Source organism: Amphibalanus amphitrite, unplaced genomic scaffold (assembly GCF_019059575.1).
Source record: "Amphibalanus amphitrite isolate SeventyFive unplaced genomic scaffold, NRLGWU_Aamphi_draft 000142F_arrow, whole genome shotgun sequence".
Taxonomy (NCBI): domain Eukaryota; kingdom Metazoa; phylum Arthropoda; class Thecostraca; order Balanomorpha; family Balanidae; genus Amphibalanus; species Amphibalanus amphitrite.
This window is the reverse complement of record NW_024881637.1, coordinates 433,662-460,344: the sequence shown is the minus strand read 5'-3', so window position 1 is coordinate 460,344 and position 26,683 is coordinate 433,662. Positions and strand designations below refer to the sequence as shown.

General features: G+C 56.2%; 4 protein-coding genes across 4 annotated transcripts; 2 read left to right on the top strand and 2 right to left on the bottom strand.

The window, feature by feature from the left end:
- The first annotated feature begins 404 nt into the window (after window positions 1–404).
- On the top strand, window positions 405–8,865 carry LOC122382550 (proteoglycan 4-like). Its single transcript, XM_043368040.1, has 3 exons — window positions 405–661; window positions 3,377–3,488; window positions 3,925–8,865. Exons 2-3 carry the CDS (start codon window positions 3,383–3,385, stop codon window positions 8,322–8,324), a joined length of 4,506 nt encoding a protein of 1,501 aa, XP_043223975.1. The 5' UTR covers window positions 405–661; window positions 3,377–3,382; the 3' UTR covers window positions 8,325–8,865.
- A 110-nt stretch (window positions 8,866–8,975) lies between these two features.
- On the bottom strand, window positions 8,976–16,699 carry LOC122382553 (retinol dehydrogenase 12-like). The gene is made up of 9 exons (XM_043368042.1): window positions 16,660–16,699; window positions 14,283–14,383; window positions 13,580–13,698; window positions 12,570–12,725; window positions 12,107–12,211; window positions 11,578–11,853; window positions 11,271–11,370; window positions 10,976–11,071; window positions 8,976–10,795 (listed from the first exon to the last, which is right to left on the bottom strand). The coding sequence occupies exons 2-9, from the start codon at window positions 14,348–14,350 to the stop codon at window positions 10,693–10,695; spliced, it is 1,023 nt and encodes a 340-aa protein (XP_043223977.1). The 5' UTR covers window positions 14,351–14,383; window positions 16,660–16,699; the 3' UTR covers window positions 8,976–10,692.
- On the bottom strand, window positions 9,507–10,415 carry LOC122382556 (FK506-binding protein-like). The gene has a single exon (XM_043368046.1). The coding sequence runs from the start codon at window positions 10,413–10,415 to the stop codon at window positions 9,507–9,509; it is 909 nt and encodes a 302-aa protein (XP_043223981.1).
- LOC122382551 (endoplasmic reticulum lectin 1-like) lies at window positions 15,413–25,862 on the top strand. The gene is made up of 9 exons (XM_043368041.1): window positions 15,413–15,429; window positions 15,981–16,274; window positions 16,522–16,611; window positions 21,698–21,778; window positions 22,094–22,229; window positions 22,763–22,854; window positions 23,282–23,457; window positions 23,776–24,088; window positions 24,462–25,862. Exons 2-9 carry the CDS (start codon window positions 16,056–16,058, stop codon window positions 24,852–24,854), a joined length of 1,500 nt encoding a protein of 499 aa, XP_043223976.1. The 5' UTR covers window positions 15,413–15,429; window positions 15,981–16,055; the 3' UTR covers window positions 24,855–25,862.
- Window positions 25,863–26,683: the final 821 nt, after the last annotated feature.

Genomic DNA, 26,683 nt, shown 5'->3' with positions numbered 1-26,683 from the left:
ATGTATTCTTAGCAAAGCATTGCAAGAAAATGTTTGCAGAGCCCAACCCATCTGCAAACTTTAAAACAAACATTCATTTCATCTTTTTCAGAAGAGGATGTATCCATGAACTGTACCGTATCTAAGAACATATGACCTTCACCCTGGTATGTTTCACACACACCCTCTCATTCGCAGGTCAGAGTGCAAAGTTTGCGTTTTCCCACAGTGACTTTCACCCTTTTGCTTTCTTCTCTGGGTCGTGCTTTGTCCAGCAGAGGTGTCCCGTAGGTCACGACCGCTCCGGTGTAGGTAGAGCGGAGCCGGACACCGGCCGGTCCGGGGGGGGGGGTGGCAGAGGTCACACACGCTCCCGGACGACTGCCGCGGCCCGTGGCGGCGCGTTGCAGCGGGGCCGTCGCCGCCGCGCCGCGCCCGCCGCTCCGATCGGGGTCGCGGCGCGTCGCCGGGTCACGGAGGCCCGTCGCCGTCGGAGGAGCGGCCGCCGGTGGTCAGTTGGCCGCGCTGGGCCGTCGGTACCGGCCGCACCAGCCCCGCTCCGCGCCCGGACACCGCCCTCACCGGACCTGACGGGCGGTCACACAGCGGGAACAGCGGAGACGGGGACAGCACAGCCGACCAGCGGAGACGGACTGATAGCGGGCGTCTACACAGCTACACGGTGGGTCACCCGATAGGGGTGTGCGTGATGGGCTTAGGCAGATCGTCCGAAATCATTTATTGTAGGTACTTAATCCACATAACTTGTCGATTTTTTAAAAACATTCTTATTATAAATATTAGTTATAGGCATTTCGGCTATAGATTAAATTGTCATTCATCACTGACCTTCAAATTTTTCAGTTCACTGAGGCTGAAAAACTCTTTAACATTTTTTCACATAATAATTTATGAATGGAAAATTATGTTTCCGTTGTTAATCACGGACGTCTATATGAATGCGCTTATATATCACGTTTGTTTTTGAAAAAGGCCTATGACGTGTTTTCACGAAATCACTTAGATGGGTATGTCAATGTATGTACCGTCGATAATGTAAGAATATGTACATAATCGATAATGTAACATAATCCAAAAAGTAACCGTCTTTAAAATATTCGACTCATTAGATTATTTTTTAGGCGTGTCCCCAAATCTAACTCAAAACTCGAATATCGTTTTCTGACTGTTTGGAATGTTTTGCGAGATTGTTTGTCCAACAAGCATTTTTTCGTCCCTACAGGATGATTTTGATTTATTTTAACTTTTCAACCATTGTAAAGCATTTCACAAAAACGTTGTGGATACATTTCAGTACCTAATGCGTAAGGGTAGGGACAACTAATAAATCAAAGAAGTTTTTTTTGGAGCACAATAAAAATAAATACAGGTGGGTAAAGCTCAACATCATGCCGTGAAAGGTGGCACGTCTTCCGGGCTTTCTGCTGACATCTGACGCGATAGATCATTCAAGGTGTGCGTAAGTGGCCCTTACGTTTACAGTCACGCAACACGCACGATGATGACCTGCAATTATCGTGTCTACCCGAGCATGTAAGAACGGGGCTTATAAGCAGTCCGATCGAGATAACGCAAACAAAGCGGCGGAAGAGCACACAAACCTGTCAAGGTTTCGTGACTGAAGTCGCCTAATTCGTCACGACATGCTGTGCCGACCTATTTACTCAGTTCCCCAGAGAAATGTGAAAGTCAATGCTGTGCAAATCCGCGGAGGATCCGTTAAAACGCGACCGCAGCCATGCGCAGCCGGTTCCGGCCGAACCAGCTGGGGCCGGCTCGTTCGGCGACTGGTGCACCTCCAACTCCGTGTGCTCAGCCCAGTGACCCAGTGGGTGGACAGCCACTTTCCCATGGAAACCAGTGACACCACCGCGGCGCGCGCGCCGGCAGCGAATCTAACCGCAGGTGCCGCTGCGGGCTGCCGGCCGGTTGTGGGGACAGTATGCCGCGTCCGGCCGGGCGGGGTCCGCCGGTAGGTCCGGCAGGGTCCGCGGGCAGCCGGCCGACCGGCGCGGACCCCGGGTCCCGGGTCGGTTAGCCCGCTCCGATCGGCCGGCTGGGTGCGGACCCCGGGTCCCGGGTCGGTCGGGCTGCCGCTCCGACCGGTGCGTGGCTGGCTGGCACGGGTCGGCCGGCCGGCCGGCGCGGCCGCTGACCCGCCGTCGCACCGGTCGCACCGGCCGCTCATCCGTCCGTTACCCATGCATTGCGCAAACCAGTCGGGCCCGGCCGGCCGGCCACTGGGTCACCGGTGCGCCGGCCGGGGCGCTGACCCGCACACACGACCTTCAGATGACCGCCGCGCGGGCCTTTCAGCAAGGTCGCCGGCGTCGTGACGGTCGTGACGGCACAGGCGTCATCAGCTGTGACTTCGTGACGGTCCCGGGACCTACTTCAGCGCTGGAGACGGCGCCGGGTCAGGCGGTTCCGGGTGGGCGCGGAGCTGACCCGTGACTCCCAGCATGGGGGAGAAATCCGTTCAGAAATAGGCAACCCTTCAATATCAGCAATGATGATAAAACAAACAAATAAAAATGCGTAGCGCGTGATCAAATGATTCCCTTTGTGCCGTAACAGGTGCCGTAACCTGTCACGGGTATGGCATTCCTTAGGTATAGAACGAAAAAATCTTCATCAATGCACTAAAATGTTTCGGGTTTCACCTCCCGTTCCTTCTATCTCAGCGGTCTGAATAGCACGCCATTGCACCCAGAAACCCGGCGCGTCCCAACAATGGCGAGCGGCGGACCGGCGCTGCCGATAGCGGAGTGGCCGGTCCGACTCGAGATCCGCACCGACCCGCAGCGATATGGGTCAGAAGGCGGGAACGAGTCGGAGGATTAACCCACTGAGACCGAAATTAGCGCACGTGCCTCCAGTCAGCTCCGTCTCCGGCGCAAACCCCTCCGCTGCGCACGTATTGAGCTCTCTAACCGCCACCAGAAATAAGCACTCGCATACGTAAAACTGGTCTGGAGGCGGAGTGGCACGATATGTGTACTTTCTGTCGAATTTCGCCGCATTAACCCGATTGACGAGCGCTGACGCACGGGCGTATCGCAGACTGAGGATGATGAGAGACAGCTCGGTTAGTCATACGTTGACGCTTCGTTGCCGGTCTGGTAAATGAGCTGTTCACACGCCATCAGTAGAGTGAAGTAAATCTTGGCATATGCAGCCAATAGAAAGCTGTCAAAGAGGAAAAGATAAATGATGGGCCCAAACGTCGAAAGTATGAACTTAACACGATGTCACCTCTAACCACAGGTCGCCGGTTCATATGTCACGAACTGTCCTCTTGTTTCCCTCAGGTAACGATGTCGGCCCTGTGGTAGCAGATAGCTCGTGACTGACTGTCCCCCTCTAACCCCTGCAGGTGACGATGTCGGCTCTCGGGCTGCGGCAGCTGCTGGTCGCCCTGCTGGCGGCCACAGCGGCTGCCCAGCGACCTCAGCAGGGCCAGCAGCTCTGGCAGGGACCCAGGCAAGGTGAGAGAACGACACACAGAGGCCAGAGTTCAGACAGCGTCGACTGTCGAGCGTACCAGGTTTAGGAAATCGCTAGGGTACTCCGTACTGAAGAAAATAATTAAGGCGGTATCCACAACAGTTCTCGCTGCTCGAGCGTGTGAGGAAATGCATGACGCTTGTGACGAATTTACAGCCCCATTGTCCAATCATTTTTACAAAGTCTGATAAAGAAATGTCGCGAAACCGACAGCGGTCAACAAAAGGTAACAGGATGTGCCCCGCTTAGCGGAACATTCCGACGTGTTCCGTCGAACATCGAGCGCCAATAGCGTCACATCAGACGCCTGTGTGTAGGAGTCGCATACCTCCCCGACACGGGTCGCGGCAGGACTATCATGTAGGCAGGGACGGTCGGCGCATACGATTGACCCCTGGTTCCGTCTCTGTCCGCCAGGAGGCAAGCCGGCGGTACTGCTGCACCGTTCCTCGGCGAGCGGCTCGGACGAGTGGCGCCCCCTGGGACCGATCGGACCCGTGCCCAACGGCCCGACGCTGCAGTACGCGCCGCCCGTGGTGGACGGTGGCCCTCTGAGGCCGCCCATCCGTCGCCGGGTGGACGGGCCGCTGCCGCAGGGGCAGCCGGGCCCGCCGCGCCGCCGCCGGCCCCGGCCGCCCCCGCAGGGCCAGCAGGCGCAGCTAAACCGGCCCCTGCCGCCGCGCCGCCGACCGGTCGCCGGCCAGCAGCCGTGGCCCGGCCAGCCGCCGCAGCGCCTGCCGCCCCGACCTCCCCCACAGCAGGAGCCCATCCGGCGCCGACCCCCGCCGAACGGGGCGCCTCAGCAGCGGCCGCAGCAGAACCCCGCTCCTCAGTTCTCCGAGCAGAACCAGCGCCCACCGCAGTTCGCCGAGCGTCCGCCGCAGTTCTCCGAGCGCCCGCCGCAGTTCTCCGAGCGCCCACCGCAGCAGCTGGCGGGTCCTCAGTTCCCGCAGCCGCCCCAGCGCCGGCCGCAGCGCCCGCCACCCGGCGGGTTCCGTCCGCCTCAGTTGCCCCCCACCGACGACCGGTTCTCGTTCAGCGAGTCTGACGCCGACGGCTGGACCCCGGCCGGCGCTTTCGGTGCTCCCGAGCCCCCTGCTGAGCTGGAGGGCGATGACGAGCCGGTCCTCGACTCGGAGCCCGCCCCGTCGGTGCCGGTCCCGGCTCCTCCGAGGGTGCCTGTGGTGAACGCGCCCCCGCCGCCGACCGAGACGGGCGCGCCGGCGTTCCAGCCACCCGTGGACCTGCTGCCGGCGGACGCCTTCACCCCCATCAGGGAGGAGGGCCAGGAGACCGAGGGTCAGACGGAGGAGCCAGAGGAGAGGCCAGAGAGGCCTGTAGAGCGTCCGGTGGAGAGGCCCGTGGAGCGTCCAGTGGAACGTCCGGTGGAGCGACCTGTACAGAGGCCTGTAGCGCGGCCGTTTGAGCGGCCCGTGGAGCGCCCGGTCGAGCGCCCGGTACAGCGCCCAGTCGAGGAGCGCCCGCCACCACTGCAGACCATCCGTCCCGTACGTCCGTTTAGGCCTCGGCGACCGGTGCGACCCCGCCCGAGGCCACCCGTGCGGCTCGAGAGGCCGAGCTTCTTCCAGGAGAACGAGATTGAGCGTCCCGCGGCGCCGGAGGTTCCTGAGGTCGAGCCGGTGACTCAGCGCACCGAGGCGACCGAGGAGACGGCCGACCGGGACGAGCTCAACACCGTCAGTCCTGAGGAGGAGATCGAGGACTTCCAGCGACCTGAAGAGGTGGAGAAAAAAGAAGAGCCCGAGCCAGTGAGATTCACAAAGCCAGTGGAGCCTACTTCGACGGAAGCTCAGACGACTGAGCGGATCACGACTGAAGCAACGACGACGACGACGACCACAACCACGACCACCGCCCGTCCCACCACCGAGCGGACGACGACTACAGAGCGGGTGACCGAGACGACCACCCGGCGCGTGCCGCCGACACCGGCGTCCCAGCCGGCCCGCCCGCGGCCGCCGTTCCGCCGCCGGCCCGCGCCCGGCTCGAACGATGATGACGATGATGACAGCTCGCCGAGCGGAGTCCGCCGGCGGCGGCCGCTGTCCAGCTTCCTCCAGAGGCGGCCCGACCTGAACCGACTCCGACCGAGACCGCGGCCCGGAGCGAGACCGAGCGTCCCGCGGCCGGAGAAGCCTTCTACGTTAGCCCCCACCACTACCACCAGCACCACTACGACAGAGGAGCCCACGACAACAACCACCACCACCGAGAGAGCCACCACCTCCACTGAGAGCAGTCCGAGCTTCCCTGAGAGGCCCAGCGTCTTCCGACCCCGCCCGTCCGTGTTCAAACAGCCGGGCTTCTCGGAGTCCCGCCCGGAGACTGACTCTGAGTCCGACTCCGTGTCGCCCGACCGTCAGGCCCTGATCGACCGTCTGATCCAGTCGGAGCTGCAGTCCAACCGTCGGCGCCGGCCGCCGCCGAGCCGCCGCCGGCCCGGTCCCGGAGGACGGCCTGTGGTGACCCCTGGCGGCCGGCCGGCGCGACCGTCCGTGTTCGACCGGCTGTCGGCGAGCAGGCCGACCCGGCGGCCGTCCCCGCTGCTGCAGCGTCGGCCCGAGCCTGAGGAGCAGGAGCAGGAGGTCCAGAGCGAGACTCCAGTCGAGGAGCCTCTCCTGACCGTGCCCGAGAGGCCGGTGGAGAGCCCCATCCGACGGCCGACACTGACACTGCCTCAGCGGCCCGCTCCCGAGGAGGTCACAGAAGAGGCTGCTCCGGAGACCACAGAAGCTCCCCTTCCGACGCGCCGGCCGCGGCCGCCGCAGCTCATCCGTCCTTCCGTCGCACGACCCCAGCCGTTCCCAGTGGATCGTCCTGAGCCGTTCTCCGTGAGCCGCCCCGAGTCCCTCCCAGTCAGCCGTCCTGAGCCGTTCTCAGTGACCCGTCCCGAGTCTCTGCCGGCGAGCCGTCCTCAGCCGTTCTCCAGGCCGCCAGTGAAGAGCCCGGGCCTGTTCTCTCGCCCCTCTCTGAGTCGACCGGAGCCGGCCATCACACCATCGGTGGCTCGCCCTCAGGACTCTGCCCCGCCGCAGAGACCCGCCGCACCGGCACCCCGACCCGCCCAGGCCAAACCAGAGAGCGGCGAGCGGGTGTCGATCCTGACCCTGGCCACGCAGCGTCCGCCGTTCAGCTTCGGCATCCGTCCGGTGACGGTGGCGCAGAATCTGGTGGCCGAGTCGCCGTACACGCACACCGGAGGCTACTCCAGCATCAAGATGTTCGGCATCAACGCCGGCAAGAAGCACGCCAAGAAGCCCACGTACGCGGAGAAGCGGAAGCCGGTGTCGAACGCCATCGGGTTCTCCTCGGAGCCGGCCAAGGTGCAGAAGCTGTCGCGCGCTGACGACCAGACGGAGCCGACTGCGGCTCTGGAGATCGGCACACCGACTGAGGTACAGACGGTCGCTGTCGATGAGACTGCACCCGAGCAGGTGACGACGGAGACCTACCAGCCGCCGCCAACCACCGAGCCGTACACTGAGCAGACCACCGAGTCTAACCGGGCGACTGCGGTCGGCTCCCAGTGGGAGACGACCCGGCCGCAGCCGTGGAGCCCCGAGCGGCCGGCGTCGCCCACCCCGGCCGTCCAGAACGACATCGGCGCCGACCCGGCCGTCCTGGAGGCCTCCAAGGACCAGGAGGCCGCCGCCGTCACCGACCGTATCCTCTCCGAGATCGAGGCCTGGACTCCGATCGTCAACCACCCGCCGCAGAAACAGGACGAACAGCATGCTGAAACGACCATCGACCAGCCCGAACGACACATCAGTTCTGAGGAGCACAACAACCAGTTTGTGGAGCCTCAATCAGCCGAGCCGTACTATGAAGACCCGGAGCAGCAGTACGAGGGTTCCGAGGGATACTACGATGATGCAAGGCAATACCAGGACCCCGAGCAGTACTACGAGCAGCCTGAGCAGGCGGCAGACACCACCGAGGCGTCCGGTTACCAGCAGCTCGAGTACTACATCGGCGACCCCTCGGACCTGCAGTCGGAGGGCTCCGTCTGGGCGCCCGTGGTCTCCGGCGTGGTGCGGGTTCCGGTAAGGCAGACTGTGGTTCCGGCCGAGCAGGGAACCCAGGAAGCCACCCAGGTGATCCAGGAGGCGACCGAGGTGGCCCAGGAGGTCAGCCAGGTGACAGCAGAGCCTGAGAGCCGGCCATACGCCGAGGAAGAGTATGTGGACGCAGACCCGGCCGACCTGTATCATCCTGGACAAGATTACGGGGAGGAGATGGGTGACATCCCTCAATACGATGATGTGGAGTTCCATGCCGGCGGGCCGTTTGTTCCGACCGGGGAGTACGGTCCGAGCGCTCAGTCAAACACAGCTGAGGAGGGTGTGATTCGGCCTGAGGTGACTCAGAGCGCCCCCGGCTTCCTCCCGGAGCGGCCGTTCCGCCCGCCGCCGCCGCGGCGTCCTCCGCCCCCGCAGGAGCGGCCGGAGCTGCCGCAGAGTCCCAGCGGTCCGCCGGCGCGGCCGCGGCCCGCCCGGCCCGGCAGCGGCTGGATGTCCGGCCTGCTCTCCGGTCTGTTCGGAGGTTCCTCCTCCGCCTCCTCCTCCTCCTCCCAGTCCTCCGGGGGCGGCAGCGGAGGCCTCCTAGCCGGCCTGTTCCGGAGGCCGTCCACGCCTGCACCCTCCCCGGCGGAGGAGCAGCTCCCGCCCGTGCAGAGCGACCCCATCCTGACGGCCATGTTCGGAGGGTCCTCAGAACGGCCTGGAGCAAAGGAGGCGGCGCCCGCCGAGCGGCCAGCGTGGCAGCGAGCGGAGAGCGGCGGCGCGGACAACTAGAGACGTCCACATGTTTCAGTCAGCAATCAGAACTTTGTACTTCAGTAACGACAGCAAATTAGCTTATATCGATAGTCTGAAAGATACAGAACGGATGCTGATGAACCAGGCTATTTTGGTTTGTTAAAAAACAGGTATTATGGTAAAGCACGCATTAGATTGCCCTGCTAAACACTATTCATGTAAAAGGGCCACACCGACTGGTGAAACAATGTCACTGGGCTGAATTGTGCTACAAGTGTAACGATGTACAACTGTGAGGCATGGTCTGGATGTTTTTGAACGTGCAGTCTGTATGGGTGCGTATTTTGCTCGGTGAGATTGTTGTCACACTATTCCAGGGCGTGACCTGTTCTTTGTATCGTGCAAAGACTGAAAGGGCTATTACGTGGCATCTCCGTGTGTTTGGAGCCAGATCTGCGCTGTACGAACTCAGATGGCGAGGGTCGCTGGCTCACATTGAATGCACGAACTGTTATTTATTATTGTTGTTGTTGTTGTGGATGTAAGAGATCAAATAAACGCGAAAGATAAAACTAAATGATCTTTGTGCCCGCGGTAACTGAAAAAAATGAGGGGAAAATGAGTAGATCGCGTGACACACATCAAGACGAGTGTTGCGCACAACAATCATTATTCAAGCAAAAGCCATTATCACAAAACTGCTTTATTATATCACAAAGCAATGCCCCATATGTGTATAACAACGCGTATTGGAAGAGCGCTGGCAGCATCAAACACCGCACTCACCACAGGCTGAGGTGGAGGAATTAGCCGGTCCTGTGAGGTACAGACGTAACAGTTCGTTCCAGACCATAACAATGCCCAGCTCACCGCACATCATCAGAAACTGCGGGTAGCCAGTCCGGCCACAATGGCACCGACACGGTGCTAATTAATCTGCTGTAAGCCCGGCGCCTTTTCTGAAATGTCATATGCATGCGAGCAGGTCGGTTGAAGCCCAAAATCGCTGATCCCATCGCAACCGCTGACCTAACGGCAGCATAATAGGCGACTAAGCGTAACAGGGAGACGGCGCAGCTTACAATGTCGTCTGTCATGGCTCTGCTGAGAGCGTTCACTCCCTATCACCACCACCCGAATGGTGCATACGTATGGCCATAAAGCCCTGGCCACTTACGCCGGTGAAAGGGTCCATCCATACACCAGCGGCGGCGCGGCTTACTGCTGGAAGTACTTTGTCATGAAGTTGGCCGTGTGCTGATCCACGTCGCGTTTCCGTTTATCGAGCAGCGCCATCTGCCGGGTGGCGGCCGCGTTGCCGGGGTCCAGCTCCAGCACCCGGCGCAGGTCCCGCTCGGCGTCCTCGTGGTCCTGTAGCGCCAGGTTCGCCGCGCCGCGCCGGTACAGACACCGCACGTGGTTCGGCTGCTCAATGAGCACTCGGGAGGCCGCCGCGCGCGCTGCCTCGTGACGGCCGCGCCGCAGCAGTACGGCTGACAGGTTGGCGCGGCAGGCGAGCCGCGCGCTGGCGACCGCCGCCCGTTCCGCCTCACTCAGTCCCTCGGGGAGTATATAGACCAGCAGCGCCAGCGCGCGTCGGTACCGGTACAGCGCGTCCACGTCCCGGCCGGCCGCGAACAGCTCGTTCCCTCTGAGACGGGACGCCTCGGCGACAGCCAGCCGCTCCGACTGTGAGAGCCGCGCGTCCGGCCGTCCGCCCTCCACCTCCAGTACTGTCAGTCGCAGGGTCAGCACCGCCTCCTCCCCTGCGGCGCGCGCGGCGGCGGGCAGCCGGTCTGTCCGCGGGCGCAGCACCACCCGGCAGCGGTCGGCGGGCCGCAGGGAGCGCAGACACCGCTCCAGCAGCCGGTCCAGCTCCGTGTCGGCCTCTCCGATAGTAGCGGCGCCGGCCGGCAGCCAGGCGGTCACCGAGGGGTCGCTGAGGTCCAGACCGGCCGGCGGCGGGCAGTCGGGCTCCGTCTCCAGCAGCAGTCGACAGCGGGCGCCGGGCTGGCAGAGGCCGGCCGGCTCAGGCGGACCGTCCCCGCCGGCGGAGCGGTCCGCCTCGGTCGGCAGCAGGGTCCGCTCCACGGCACCGTCCGACGAGCGCCAGTGGATCGGCGACATGATGAGCGGCGCAGGGACTCACGGGGAGCCGCGGTTATCGCCGGTCTGGCGAGCTACTGTGCGGCTATATCAGACGCCGATACAGCACTGAGATTCAGGGAGTCTGCTATCACAACTACCAGAGATCACACTATACCAAAAGTTTGTCACTGTAGCGACGACTGCTCCGCTCACACGCCACTAAGCTCACAGCAGGTAGAGATCCGCCCACGATTGCAGTGGTAGAGAGTCCACAGTTCAGAGAGAGCTCACCGGTCTCCTAGATCCCTCAGATAGCTCAGAGTGAGCTGAGTCCCGTCCACCGGTCGCTCAGCCGCCACAGTTCTTCACCCACCTCACGGTCCCGTACCAGAGGGTTCGCGTCGGCTATCGTGCAGTCCCTGAAACGACGATGGAGCGACACAGTCAGCCGAAAAGAAAGGCTCGAAGTGCGCAAATAAAAGCGTTTGAGAGATGCAGAATTTTAGCAACCATGAACACAATGTGTAAGTGATAAATGACGAGGTATTCAACGTTGACTTCTCCGAGAAGACACGTCAGCACGCCTCCTGTGGACTTACTTGAAGTACTGTCCGGTGACGCCGTCGATTTTGGAGCTGCACGCGCAGTGGATCACCGTCTGAGCGCCCTCCGAGGGCGTGCGCATCAGAAAACACCTGACGGCGCACGGAGAGTCGAGTCAGGCCAGGTCAGGTCAGGTGAAGTAACCCAATCGTAGGGATGTTACAGAGGCGTATACACAGAGGTAAGTGCAGCAGATGCCTGCTAGTGCTGAACGCTATGAACAGTCATGAAACACACACGGCTGGCTGTCCACGCTCCAGCAGCGTCCCACGCACTGCGGCGGCCACTTACCGGAGCAGCCGGACGTGGAAGGTGTTTAGTTCGCGGTAGTGCCGGTAGATGTCGGTGTTGACATTACCGGGGTCCACGCTATTCACACAAATGTCCTTCCCTGAAAACGACGAAAATATTAGCAGAATGCAAGCGAGAATATTAGCGGGAAAATGAGAATATTAGATAATGCAGGTTGTGTCCCATCGACTGCGCCCTTCCAGAGTTCTCAAGTATTATCCTGTCCCTAAACTCCTGCATACCCCAGCTCTCAAACCTAAGCCTAAGGAACAGCCCCCTCCGTCATCCTCTCCAGCCCACTCCTCACCCCTCAATCTGCGGGCCAGCTCGGCTGCGAACACGGCCAGTGCCAGTTTGGCCTGTCCGTAGGCGGCCACGTGGTACTGGAGCCGGGCCGGCGGCTCGGCGGGCACCCCGGCGGGAGGTAGTGGCGGCGCGCCGGCGGGCTGCGCGGCGCGGCCGGCGCAGTCGAACTCCAGCCGGGAGACGGTCAGGTGCGCGGCGCTGGAGACGAATACCACCCGAGCGCCGGCGGCCGCCTGCACCAGCAGCGGCGCCAGCAGGCGCGTCAGCAGGAAATGACCTGCCGAGGGAGACACAGGGTCAGCGGGAAATGACCTGCGGGGTGGGGTACAGGATCAGCGGGGTGGGGTGACCTGCGTGGAGAAAGCGGGAGTGTATCTCGATAAGCTAGTGGCTGAAGGCCGGGAGAGGGACGGCACAGCCTGACGAACGGAGTTCGATGTGTCTAGACGGGACGGGTGGATTGTTCTCTCCCATCCTCAGATAGCTGATATAACTATTCTATTTTCTGTAACTATGTGCCTCTCCCTCACCTAGATAGTTGGTCTGGAAGGTGACGGTGAATCCGTCCTCGGTCAGGGACGGCGGGCAGTAGAAACAGCCGGCGTTATTCACCAGAATATCCAGACGAGTCTCAGCTGAGAACATAAAACCGAACGGTCAGCTTCACTGGGTAAACACAGACAAAACGGTCAACCCTGAGTCCTTATCGACAGCCAATATTTCACTGGGGGGGGGGGGGGGGGGGGGGGGAAAGATCAAGCAGTCACCTCCTCTGAGCAGCTCCGAAAGCCACTGCAGGGCTTCGAAGGTAAGTGGAAACGGGGACAATCCATGAACATCGACCTCCTTCAGCACTTACTCAACACTTATACCACGATCTTTCAAGCATACCTACTCTGGATTGCATCACGCAACTCCCCGCATATCTCCGTCCCCAAAAACCAATGCTCGTGATACTCAATCAGCACGGCACCGGCCGATCTCCTCACTCACCCTGTCGGAGCTCGCTGACCAGCCGGCGCACCGAGGCCAGGCTGTTGAGGTCCAGCTGCAGCGGACGCACCGACGTGTTACTCGTCTCGTTGATGATGCTGAAGGCGGTGTGACGCGCCTCCTCCAGCGAGCGGCAGGCCAGGTACACCCGACCTCCTGTGAGCAGAGTGGCACGGGGCTGCCTCAGTCCAGGTGCACCCCGCCGGCTGCCGTTACAGTGGCACGGAGCTGTCATAGTGGGCGGGCAATGGGGATAGGGACCGGAAGAAGCACCCGACATATTGCATGAGTAATGCATTAACGCTGCAAGCCGAGGGCGCTCAGAGAAGTTAAACACGTTAAACCATCCCAATGACATTACACCCGTCATCAAACATCGGCGATGTTGCTGCTGACTAATAATTTATAATACAATCGTGGTTTTACGAAAAAAGCGGACCGAATCAGAATCAGGACGGAGATGGTCCGACGACAGCAGAGCCGTGGTGGCCCAAAAGCACATCCAGCACAGTTCGACGACAATGCATACTCGCCAGACACCACCTAATCTGACAGCGAACATTGAACATTAGTGCAGATCAACCCGGCGACCACCGGCGCCGGTCCAAGCCACGGAGAGGTAAGACAAGTGCAGCTGGTGAGGTGAGGGCGAATGTAGCCAGCGAGGCGGGTGTTAGAATCAGTCCAGTGATCCAGCTAGTAGGAAGCTTGTCAAAGCGGCGCCCATCAGCCATTTACCGATAGCCTTCACATCGTAAGGGTGAAAAACCAATCAGCGTAAGTGCGTCCATGCAGTGTTTGAGGCCTGTGTGCTGCTATTCTAATCCAAACCAAAGCGTGATGTTAGTCCTCCGGCAAAAAGCTGCTGTGTCGTCCCGCGTCCCGGTGTGTTAGCCAGGCTGAGGCGGTGAATCACGACCATCCTGGGCCACCCACAGCCGCGTCACATGCGGGCTCGGTGCAGCAGTGCCCCCTGCGTGCATGCGGGTGCTCCGTGGGTGCCGCGTTACCTCTGAGCGCCAGCTCGCGGGCCACCTGCAGTCCGATGCCAGAGTTGGCGCCAGTGATGAGCACCACGCGGCCGTCTATACGGTCCGCGCAGTCACACGCCGTGCCGGCCACGCGCGCTCTACCGACAGCGGCCGGTCAGACCCCGGCTATATAGACAGGGCCAGGGCTGCAGAGTCAGACCAGACCCTTACTACACAGACGGCCTGCAATCAAGCCCTTGCTATACAGACAGGGTCCAGTAAGACCCCAGGAAAGGTGCAGGGCCCCATCAGACCCAATTTGTCCCTACTCAAGTGGTAATGACTAATGGATAGGATAAATGTCTCTTTAACAGCCTATTAGGTATCTGCCCCCTTCAAACTAATCAAAGAAGATGACTAGTGTGGCATCTACTTTAGCACCCCTAATCCAAGGAAACCAAAAAGTTTATTTGTTTTCTAGATATGGCATGAAATGCAAACACATGTCATGGGTGACTGTGAGATATCATAAATGACCACTGGCCATGGCCATGCTGTCATGCAGCTAGATTTGTCCTTGGAGTTTGTACCAGATAATTCAAGGGAAAACAAATGAGCCAAATAAAATGTGAACAATAAAAACTTAGCTCTATTGGAGAAAGTAAAACAAAGAAATTTGATGCATGTGTGGCCAGTGGCCACTGTTCATAGTCTATAGGTGGGTGGGCATCAAATTACCTACCTTCTGTAGAAGTATGCTCCAAATACAGCTATTCCAACAAGGCTTCCAAACAATGGCAAGTACTCCATCAGACCAACATCAAGAAATTCATGTTTGGTGTACTGTGAAATGCAGAAAGTCACAATTTGTCAGGCCTGTGTTCACAAGTTGAGGCTTTGCAACTCAGCATCACAATGCCACAGGCCACTCACAGACACATCACTACAGGAAGGTATCATAGTCAAATATGACAGATTTCTTTGATCTGAAATATGTTGTAATACCATTATAATGACCATACACCCACTTAAGTGTACCGATACCAGTCAATACCATTACAGGGTAATTCCATCACCATGATTCCGGACTGAAGAATCCTTGGGAAATCTACCCAATAATTCATTCCATGTTGCTGACACAAAGGAAAGGAGTCTGTCCAGCCCACGAGAAGCTAGGACTAAATCCTGCTTTAAAAGTGGCTACCAAGTACCAACCAGTCTCACTTTACGAGCTGTATAGCCTCCTCCTCACGAGGCTGGCGAAATATAAGGCCACTACAAAACTAAAATTAGCATAAACATTAGAGGTAAGTAGGAGGAGTTGATGCCTCATCTCTAGTCAATATCCTCTGAAGTAGCTTCAATTGAAAAAAGCTGAAAATCGCACTTGAAGTTGACAGGTGAGAGCCGAGAGGTTTTGCCAAGTGCCACCATTCCTGAGCCAGGAATGATCCAAAAGGTGTCTAACAGGAAAGAACAATCTTAATTTGAGCCAAATTTGAGTGAGAACTTCCGCACTTTCTACCGGAAAATACTAAAAAACAGAAATGCTTGGCTCCAAAGAGGACCCAACTTCCATACCACAGAGCTCATAGCATAATAGAAAGCACTGTTCGAAAACATAATTTGCATAAGACAGACACGTGCTAGTAGCAGAAACTAGCTGGTTGCCGGGCAACTCGTAATGAAAGTTAGGAGGTTGCTAGGTAACTTGCGGCTATTATCAATAGAACCACTATTTTGCTGAATCGTCGAACAAATGGTGTTGCAGGTCCAAAGCTGGAAGCTGTGGGCTGCTGTGAAGATTTGCTATATTTTTAATGTGTTAATTGAAATAGGAGAAAGTTAACCTTCCTTTCATGCAGCCCGAGAGCTAAGGGTTGTGTTGAGTAAAAGAGAACTGCATGACGCTTTTGCTTGTGCCTGAAAGAATGGATTTGGGGCCAGAGTTTCCATGACGAGTAGTGCTTATGGCTGACCTGTTTTTATCCATTTCCATGTGTTTTACAACATAATTGTTTCAAATTAAATCAACCTGGCCTTAATTTTCTTGAATTCAGGTATTGGTCTTAGTTTTGTAAGTGCAGAGCTGCAACACTGACCTCACATTGCAACACTGACCTCACACTTTGGAGTAATCAGACAGTTCACAGTGGAGCTGGATTTGGAGTGAATGAGATTCAGCTGCTGTATTTGTAATGAGCTGATTCCTGACAGCGTCTTTTTTTGCCAAAATATGACAAACCAAGGCAACACTTTATTTTGTGCATGGTTACTCCAACTATGCCACAGACTTAAATGCAGCTAGTAATTCATGAATTGTGGTAGGAAGTTGGTGAAAAATTTGTGGATTGGTGGATGCCATTTGATAAGGTGGATTGAAGGCAGTATATACTGGTGGATTATGATTTGATTTGATGGGTTATGTTTCCTTTTTCAGAACTTTAATCACAAGACTTGTGATTGATTTAAACTCAATATCTCATATTTCCAAGTGATTTTTTGTTCAGAGAAGATGAAGATTGTTATATTACTTCTTGGTTGTGCTCTTTGCTTATCAACATGTTCTGGCCAAGAGCAAGAGGCTGTTCAGGATGATCAGCAAGCTGGTCATGCAGATGAAGCTAGTGGAAATGTGGAAAAGGAAGGAGATCATGCCCCGCTCTCAGGTTTTACTGTGGAGGATTCCAGCTGGAAGATTGTCTGGCATGGAAGCTCTGATGTTGATCTGCTGGTGAGAGCTTATTTACAACAGTTATGGTATCAGTCCTTTGAGGTCTCAGTTTATATTGCATAAGTATGGATGAACTTATTACTAGGAACTATTTTCTGGTGTGGATCTTCACAGGTAGCTGGTAAAATGTCATCTGTTGCTCTCATACAACTTGCATGTACTATAAAAATGATATTGAATGAATAGTGAATTGACTTGCACTGGCAATGAACATGTTTCTCATGCACCTTGATATGTTCTTTTTCAGAATGCCCCTGACATGGAGTCGATTCTGATGCTGACTAAAGACAATGAGCAGTACAACTGCCAAGTGGAGAGTGTGAAAAAGCCTAATGAGGTGGGTGGCTAAACTGGTCCACTGCTCCTTTGGTCCACAGTTACTCACCTGCCTATATCTAGGCCCGGGCAGCGCTTGTCGAACAGCTCTGCGGATCCGAAGGTTGGGACTTTAATTGTGAAAAACCGCCCGCCCGCTGCCAAACGCAAACACCGCAAAACGCACGCCCAAAACGCAAACGCAAACTTCGCAAAAAAACATCGCCCGCCCGCCGAAAACCGCAGAAAAAAACGCAAAAAACGCCGCAAAACGCAAACACCGCAAAAAACGCAAACACCGCCGCCACAAAAAAACGCCCGCATCGCCCGCCGCCAACGGCGAAACGCCGCAAAAAAACGACCGCCCGCCGCAAACTGCAACAACGCAAATAACGCCCGGCCGCCGGCAACCGCAAAACGCCACAAAAAACGCCCGCCCGCCGCAAACCACAAAAAAACGCCGCAAAAAACGGTCGCCCGCCGCAAACCGCAAAACGCCGCAAAAGACGGCCGCCCGCCGCAAACCGCAAAACGCCGCAAAAAACGGCCGCCCGCCGCACACCACCACTAAAACGGCCGCCCGCCGCCAAACGCAAACAGCAAAAACACCGGCATCGCCCGCCCGCCGGCCGCCAAACACAAAAACCGCAAAAAACGCAAACACCGCCGCAAAAAACGCCCGCAACGCACGCACGCACGCCGCCAACCGCAAAACGCCGCAAAAAACGGCCGCCCGCCGCCAAACGCAAACACCGCCAAAAACGCAAAAACGGCTGCCCGCCGTCAAACGCAAACACCGAAAAAACGCAAACACCGCCGCAAAAAACGCCCGCCTAGGCAAAACGCAAACACTGACGCATTAAGACAAATATGGCGCCCTGCGGCAAATGTGGTGCATTCATATCTGCCGTTTAAGCAGCCATCCCTTAATTACAGCGCATCCTAATCGTCCAATGTTCGACAAAGTTACGCACATTTTGCGCTTTGCGGCAAAAATGGCGCTTTGAGACAAACGTGGCGCACTGCAACAAACATGACGCATTCGTTCATGTCCCTTAACAATTCATCCACCCACCAAATTCTAGCCCAATCGGACTTAAACTTACAAAGTTATGTACATTTCAATATTTCACTATAAAATATCTCCGCAACGGAGGTGCCCAGAATTGCACGTGTGCCACGTGACCACCGGTGGTGCAAGCAGGGCTTGTCCCCTTACCGATTGTTTCATTTCAGGCTTCCTGACTGGTGCTGTTTTTGTGCTATAAGGCCACAAGTCGGCAAACACACGATAATCTGGGAGGTTTTTGACTCAAACACGTGGCCACGTGGCACGTGCTGGACCTGTGACAGCTTCACCGTTTACGCCACGTAATGACCCATCGACGTAGCCGTCAGCATGTAAAAGATGACCCCGGCCGGTGTCACCGTCACTGAACAGTGGACGGCTAAACTCGAAAAAGGGGAAAATTTAGGTAAATTTCACCTTTCGAATATATAATTTCCCCAGAATTTTGAATTTTTCATTTTACAAAAAATCCGAGATAGCAGTTTTTTAGCCCCCTTCATTCTGTGCCTACACCCGTTTTCAGATCGACCCTATCATAAAACCTGACGGCCTAACGGCGATTTCCCCCATTCCTTGCATTTCACATTGTTGGTGTATTTAAGCACAAAAATTGACCCCGTGCCACGGCACATGCAATAGCACGTGCGCCACGTGACCACTAGTGCGACAAGCTGGACTCATCTGCTCACCGGCTGCGTTGATTTGGTGTCGCTAGGTGGAGTGGTTTCCACGCCATAGGACCCCCAGTTGGCCAATGTCGGATTTTCCCGGAGGTTACCCCATCAAACACGTTTGCACGTGGCACGTGCTTTTCAATTGCCCCATATCTGACCCATACCATGTGGTAGCCGACACCCCGCTGCACAACATATTGAAACTTTTTCAAAATCTAACGTGGAAATTTTTGGCAAAATCGATTTGAAAATAATTTTTCGAAATCGCCATAGGCTCAGCATGGGGTAAATGTCCTTAACGATTACCCGAATTTTTGTCATTTATATTTTAAATAATTACCACCATGAGGTGGGGTCCCGGCCCGAGATTCGACCCTAAAAATATAATTCATTTCTAACGTGGAGTTTTTGCGCAAATCGAATTTTAAATTTTCCCCCATGTTAACCCTATGGGAAAATGCACGTGCCGATTACCCCAAAACGTGTCAATTATATTTTTTGCAACTTTGCCAGAAGGTAGCTCCCCGATACGGGACCAAACGCTGAAAATGGCAACAAATTCTACCGTGCCGTTTCGGCGGCGATCAAAATGACCCAATTTCCGACAGAAACGCAAATGTCCCCCTAGAGAGGTAGCTCAGGTTGGGATTTTCAATAGAAAATCACAATTCTAAAGAATAGTGATTGTTTCTAATTGAAAAGTCCCAACCTTCGGATACTACCCGGGCAGCGCTTGTCGAACAGCTCTGCGGATCCGAAGGTTGGGACTTTAATTGTGAAAAACCGCCCGCCCGCCTTCAAACGCGAACACAGCAAAACGCACGCCCAAAACGCAAACGCAAACTTCGCAAAAAAGAATCGCCCGCCCGCCGAAAAACGCAGAAAAACGCAAAAACGCCTCAAAAACGCCCGTCCGCCGCAAAACGCAAACAACGCAAACACCGCCGCCACGAAAACGCCCGCATCGCCCGCCGCAAACGGCGAAACGCCGCAAAAAAAACGGCCGCCCGCCGCAAACCGCAACAACGCAAATAACGCCCGGCCGCCGGCAACCGCAAAACCCCGCAAAAAACGGCCGCCCGCCGCAAACCACAAAAAAACGCCGCAAAAAACGGCCGCCCGCCGCAAACCGCAAAACGCCGCAAAAACGGCCGCCCGCCGCAAAACGCAAAACGCCGCAAAAACGGCCGCCCACCGCAAACCGCCGCTAAAACGGCCGTCCGCCGCCAAACGCAAACACCGCAAAAACACCCGCATCGCCCGCCCGCCCGCCGCCAAACACAAAAACCGCAAAAAACGCAAACACCGCCGCAAAAAAACGCCCGCAACGCCCGCACGCCCGCCGCCAATCGCAAAACGCCGCAAAAAAACGGCCGCCCGCCGCTAAACGCAAACACCGCCAAAAACGCTGCGGCCGCCCGCCGTCAAACGCAAACACCGAAGAAACGCAAACACCGCCGCAAAAAACGCCCACCGTAGGCAAAACGCAAACACTGACGCAATAAGACAAATATGGCGCCCTGCGGCAAATGTGGTGCATTCATATCTGCCGTTTAAGCAGCCATTCCTTAATTACAGCGCATCCTAATCGTCCAATGTTCGACAAAGTTACGCACATTCTGCGCTTTGCGGCAAAAATGGCGCTTTGAGACAAACGTGGCGCACTGCAACAAACATGGCGCATTCGTTCATGTCGCTTAACAATTCATCCACCCACCAAATTCTAGCCCAATCGGACTTAAACTTACAAAGTTATGTACATTTGAATATTTCACTATAAAATATCTCCGCAACGGAGGTGCCCAGAATTGCACGTGTGCCACGTGACCACCGGTGGTGCAAGCAGGGCTTGTCCCCTTACCGATTGTTTCATTTCAGGCTTCCTGACTGGTGCTGTTTTCGTGCTATAAGGCCACATGCCGGCAAACACACGATAATCTGGGAGGTACTTGACTCAAACACGTGGCCACGTGGCACGTGCCGGACCTGTGACAGCTTCACCGTTTACGCCACGTAATGACCCATCGACGTAGCCGTCAGCATGTAAAAGATGACCCCGGCCGGTGTCACCGTCACTGAACAGTGGACGGCTAAGCTTAAAAAACGGGAAAATTTAGGGAAATTTCACCGTTCGAATATATAATTTCCCTAGAATTTTAAATTTTTCATTTTACAAAAAATCCGAGATAGCAGTTTTGTAGCCCCCTTCATTCTGTGTCTATACCCGTTTTCAGATCGACCCTATCCTAAAAACTGACAACCTGACGGCTATTTCCCCCATTCCTTGCACTTCACAATGTTGGTGTATTTAAGCACAAAAATTAACCCCGTGCCACGGCACGTGCAATAGCACGTGCGCCACGTGACCACTAGTGCGACAAGCTGGACTCATCCGGTCACCGGCTGCACTGATTTGGTGTCGCTAGCTGAAGTCGTTTCCGCGCCATAGAACCCCGAGTAGGCCAATGTCGGATTTTCCACGAGGTTACCCCATCAAACACGTTTGCACGTGGCACGTGCTTTTCAATCGCCCCATATCTGACCCATACCATGTGGTAGCCGACACCCCGGGGCACAACATATTGGAACATTTTCAAAATCTAACGTGGAAATTTTTTGCAAAATCGATTTGAAAATAATTTTTCGAAATTGCCATAGGCTCAACATGGGGTAACTGTCGGCGTCGATTACCCGAAATTTTGTCATTTATATTTTAAATAATTACCCCCAGAAGGTGAGGTGCCAGCCCAAGAACTGACCCTAAAAATGTGGACAAATATTACTGAACAGATTTTGCGCAAATCGCATTTTCAATTTTTCCCCATGTTAACCCTATGGGAAAATGCACGTGCCGATTACCCCAAAACGGGTTAATTATATTTCAAGCAACCGGTACCAGCCGGTAGCTCCCCCATAGGGGACCAAACGCTGAAAATGGCAAGAAAATCTAACGAGCCGTTTTCGAGGGTATCAAGATGTCCTAAATCGCGGCAGAAACGCTAAACACCCCCCTAGAGAGGTAGCTCAGGTTGGGATTTTCAATAGAAAATCACAATTCTAAAGAATAGTGATTGTTCTTAATTGAAAAGTCCCAACCTTCGGATACATTTAGTTCTCAGTCTCGCTACATTGGTGTTCATGCACTCATGTTTCATAAGTCATAGGCCACTGTTTGTGACTAGCTAGCATGATAAATGAAGGTAGCTTAATTTGTGTTGTGCATAAATGAGTTTCATTGTGTATTTTGCATCTGCTGATGCCAGTGTGGGCCATTATCTATCATTGATGTCATTGGTGATCTCACCATGTGGCCAACAGGGCCTTGATTTGATGACTGTATTACATTCAGTTCTTGTTTCCCTCAGGAGGAGGACGCGTCGTACGACGGTCCCAACCCTCTGCAGCTGATGGAGCCTCTGTTCAACAAGCTGGCCTGCTCATACAGGGTGAGTTCTGCTGCTCGCATTGTCCCCATTTTACCCGGCGCTCGGCCCTTCTTTACCCAGCCAACCGCGACAAAGGCAGTTACAGTGGAGGATTTACTGTGGCATGGAAGTAAGTGTACGGTTACGGTTACGATGTATTTTTGTGACGAGGAGATACTGGTCCACTGGATGTTATGCAGGTTCTGTTGGGCTGGACCTTAGTCTCGAAGTATTTCTAGGTTAGAGACGCCCGTCTTATTCAGTCCCAGCGTCTTATTGCCCCGTTTCGACGCCCACCCGACGCTGACCTCCCCGCCCTGCCCTATCCGCCGCCAGCTGGAGTCGTACTGGACGTACGAGGTGTGCCACGGCGACTACGTGCGCCAGTACCACGAGACCAAGGAGGGCAAGCAGACCAAACTGATCGAGTACTACCTGGGCAGATACAGCAAGGAGACGCTGCAAACAGAGGGTAATCACCTAGCTGTACGGGCTCACGTGTTGGGATGAATTATATTAACCGGTCGTTTCTTTCGATGAGGTACACTTTATTCGCGCAAACGTAATAGTTACCTGCCAACGACGGTTGATGGAAATACTCGATAGGCAATCCATGTGGTCTTGTGTCTTGAACTTGTTCGTTCGTTCGTTCGTTCGTTCGTTCGTTCGTTCGTTCGTTTGTTTGGTTGATTAGTCGGTCGGTCAGTTGGTCGGTCTATCGTTCGTTCATTCGTTAGTTCGTTCGTTTTTTTTGCATTCTTTTCTTTTCTTCATTCATTCATTCATTCATTCATTCATTCATTCATTCATTCATTCATTTATTCATTCGTTCGTTCGTTCGTTCGTTCGTTCGTTCGTTCGTTCGTTCGTTCGTTCGTCCGTCTTTTCGTTTGTCCATCTATCGTGAAACTCGCTACTTAGTTACTCGTCGTCTCGTTTACTTCTGACCGTTCCATTTCCATAATCTGACTGGTATCTGACATTCCTTTGTTGCCCCGCCGACAGTGGAGGAGTGGGACGCCGCCCTGAAGAGTGACCCGGCCTCTCGGCGACCCAGGACGTTAAGGCTGGAGGAGATCGACCTCCCCTACCTGGAGGTGAGCTGGACGAGTCAACGTCCCCTTGACTTGACGTGCAGCGACGGTACGGTGTGTGACATGTAACCTGACCTCTGACCTGACCTGTCACCGCTGACCCCACCAGGTGACGTGCAGCGGCGGCATCGTGTGTGGCCTGACCTCTGACATCTGACCTGACCTGAACGCTGTCCCCACCAGGTGACAGCGGCGGCACGGTTTGACCTGTGACCTTACCTCTGACCCCACCAAGTAACATACAGCGACGGCATGGTGTGTGAACTGACCTCTGACTTGTGACCTGACCCCACCAGGTGACCTGCAGCGGCGGCACCGTGTGACCTGTGACCTGACCTTTGACATGCCCTCTGACCTTACCCCGCCAGGTGACATACAGCGGCGGCACCGTGTGACCTGTGACCTGACCTGTGACCCCTGACCCGGCCAGGTAACATACAGCGGCGGCACGGTGTGCGACCTGACGGGCCGCCCGCGCCAGACGCTGGTGCGGTACGTCTGCCACGCGGCCGGCCGGCACGAGGTGGTCTCCTTCCAGGAGACCTCGTCCTGCCAGTACGTCATCGTGGTGCTGTCACCGCTGCTCTGCGCCCACCCAGACTACAGGTGAGCATACCGAGAGTCTTACAGAGTCACAGAGTTACAAAGAGTCATAGATTCACAGAGACTACAAGGAAGACTGATAGGCGATGGCTCGCCTAATTTGTAGCTTTGAGCTTTACCGTGCTCTCTGCAGTGCTAGTGCAATGCCTCATTCTATTTTAATCTGTATTCGTACTGAAGTCGTGCTACGGTTGTAGTGTCCGTTCACGTCGCTAGAGGTCACTAGTGGACCACCTTTCTCCGCAAATGCGGATGGGAGACACATGCTGCTTTTACCGCCCAGCCACTTCCACACCTCTCACGGTCGTCTTGTGCTCGCAGGGTGACGGCGGACGTGGAGCACCTCATCCACTGTATCGCCCTGTCCAACTCGCCCAAGCGGCCGCGCTCGCTGCTGGAGCTGGAGGCGCAGAGTCTGGCGCTGCGGCACGGTCTGCGGCCGGTGGACGGCGCGCCGGCCGCCGCCCCCGCCGCCGCCCCCGCCGCCGCCGCCGCCCCCGCCGAGGACGGGCCCGACCCGGACACGACGCCGGCGGACGCCGAGCCGCCGCCAATCACCACCGCCCGGCCGCTGGCCGTCTACGACGAGAAACTGGTCGAGGACTTCCTGGCCGGCCGGCACTGCCTCAACGGGGTGAGTGGGAGGGGAGAGATAGGGCGGATCACTGTATTAATGGCGTGAGTGAGAGGGGAGTGATAGGGCGGATCACTGTATTAACGGGGTGAGTGAGAGGGGAGAGATAGGGCGGATCACTGTATTAATGGGGTGAGGAGGATGTGTGTGTGGGGGGGGGGGGGTAGGAGAGCGACAGACCACTGTGTGGTTAAGGAGGGAAGTGTTTTAACTTTTTTTCTGAATGGACTCAGTATAATGTGGGAGAGCGACAGGTCTCTCTCTCTCTCTCTCTCTCTCTCTCTCTCTCTCTCTCTCTCTCTCTCTCTCTCTCTCTCTCTCTCTCTCTGTCTCTCTCTCTCTCTCCACCCTCTAACCTCCTCCCGTCCTTCAGGGCACCGGCTGGTGGCGCTACGAGTTCTGCCACGGCAAACGGGTCGACCAGTACCACGTGAACCGAGACGGCACGCGAACGGTCATCCACCTGGGCTTCTTCAGCCGTGACGTGCACCGCGAGTGGCTGACGCACAACCCGCAGAAACGTCCGCGGCCGGCGGCCGGACGGCGACACGTTTCCCACTTCTACTCGGGCGGGTCCATGTGTGACGAGATCTCGGCGCCGCGCTCGGTCGAGGTGAAGCTCAAGTGTAAGCAGTCCGAGTCGCCGAACGCTGTGTCGCTGTACCTGCTGGAGCCGCGGCCGTGCCAGTACATCCTGGGCGTGGAGTCGCCCATCGTCTGCCGGCTGGTGGAGCAGGCCGACGACAACGGGCTCATAGACGAGTAGTGGCGGCGGACTCATAGACGAGTAGTGGCGGCGGACTCATAGACGAGTAGTGGCGGCGGACTCATAGACGAGTGATATCGGGGGACCGAGTGATATCTAGGTGATTGAAGCCCCGAGTCGAGAGACAGAGATCCGGTCGGGGTCGGCCAACAGCCGCCTATAATGAGTTGGTAGCACTCGGACAGCGAGATAGGATCAGGCTGGCTCCAAACTACACGGGATGGGACGACTCGGCTCCAGACTGACGGACGTCACAGCGTGCAGTGTGGGGCAGTGAGCTCAGCTGAGGTGGCTGACGGATCGTGTGGCGGCAATGACTTCTGAATTATAGCTGAACTTTACGACGGTGGAACTCCGGCCTCAGTTGGAGCTGATCTAGTCTGGCTCGGTCTGCCCGGCAGGACGGCGGGCAGTCTCAGTCCGTCGACCTCTGCCTCCGAGACTGCCAGCGGCGGGAAGATCTACCTGTTCCCAGACTGGTAGTGGCTCCAGTTAGCCGTATCTACCGTGGCTGGCGCTCTGACTCTGTGTGACCCCTGAGTCCTGATCCTCGCACCTGTCGACCTCATAGTCGAGGGGAGGTGTGCTATCACGAGTGATTTTGTCTGGGGTCGGGGCCCGGTCACTGAATTTTATTGTCCATCGATTGCCAGAGATTCGGGCAATACCACGCCGGGGTGATGGCTCGCAGTGTGAGTATATGGTTATCATGAACCCCGCGTGCCGAGTGGCTCCTTGTTGATATTGTTACAGCCTCGTCTGTGAGTGATGGGTGCTTTATTGGTTTGTGTGTGGGACTGTGGGTGTTGCCGTCATTTTGTTTGTGTGTGTATGGGGGGGGGGGGGGTGCAGTGATGTGGTATCCCATGGTGTAATTTTATTCCAATCACTGGTCTCGAACCCTCATGTTGACATCCTGTGTGACCAAGACCTCTTAAATTATTTTTGTTGTAGGAATGTTGGCCAACTGTCATTGTACTGTATCATAATAAAAACCGGTATATTCAACTCAATTGTGCAACAACATATTTTCCTCATTTGCAGCAGGATGTAAACAGGTGCGTATTTTGACGGGTGGAGGCGAAAGAGACCGTGTCCCAGTGAGTGATGTTTGTGTGCCTCTGACGTCTGACTGACGGACACCCTTTGAGCGGCACGTCTACCCGGCCCCGCGTTCGACCTTCCGTTCGACCTGCTCTGCGGCACGTCCGTTAGACGTGGCCTCCGCGCGGAGCGGACGGCGGATTCCGCCGCGATCGGCCGCCAGATCTCACCCCGCGCGCGTGTGTGCTGTGTGCGGTACGTGTGTTTTGTGTCACTGCCGGCGGTGTATCCGGCTCGCAGGGACCCGGCGTCAGCACCTATTCAGTTCCTCCGAGCACCTATTCACCTGTCACTGGATCTGTCACTCTCTGCGCGTGTCACCGCCCGGTGGTGTCAGCCCGGTGACACTGACACAAAAGGTCACTGAGAGGCCGGCGGCAGCTGACACGTACCGGCACTGGTCACGGCTGACTCACTGAGGTCTGGGGGGGAGGGGAGGGGGAGGGGCACAGACTGACCTGTCCCGGAGGCGGTACATCGTATCCGTGTTCACGGACCTTTCTTATGTAGGGATCATGTAAATAACCGAGGAACAAGTGTCTGTTTACGGATGTGACTGAGATGACGCTGTAATATCTCCCGCGAGGCGCCTGTGAGTCCGCATTGGAGAGGGTAGGCTCACATTAACCGCTTAAGACCGGTTCTGACTGATTAGCGAATAGCTTAGCAAATAGCCGGAGGCTTGCTATCAACGGTGGGAACTTAGTGAGGGTACGAGATATCTT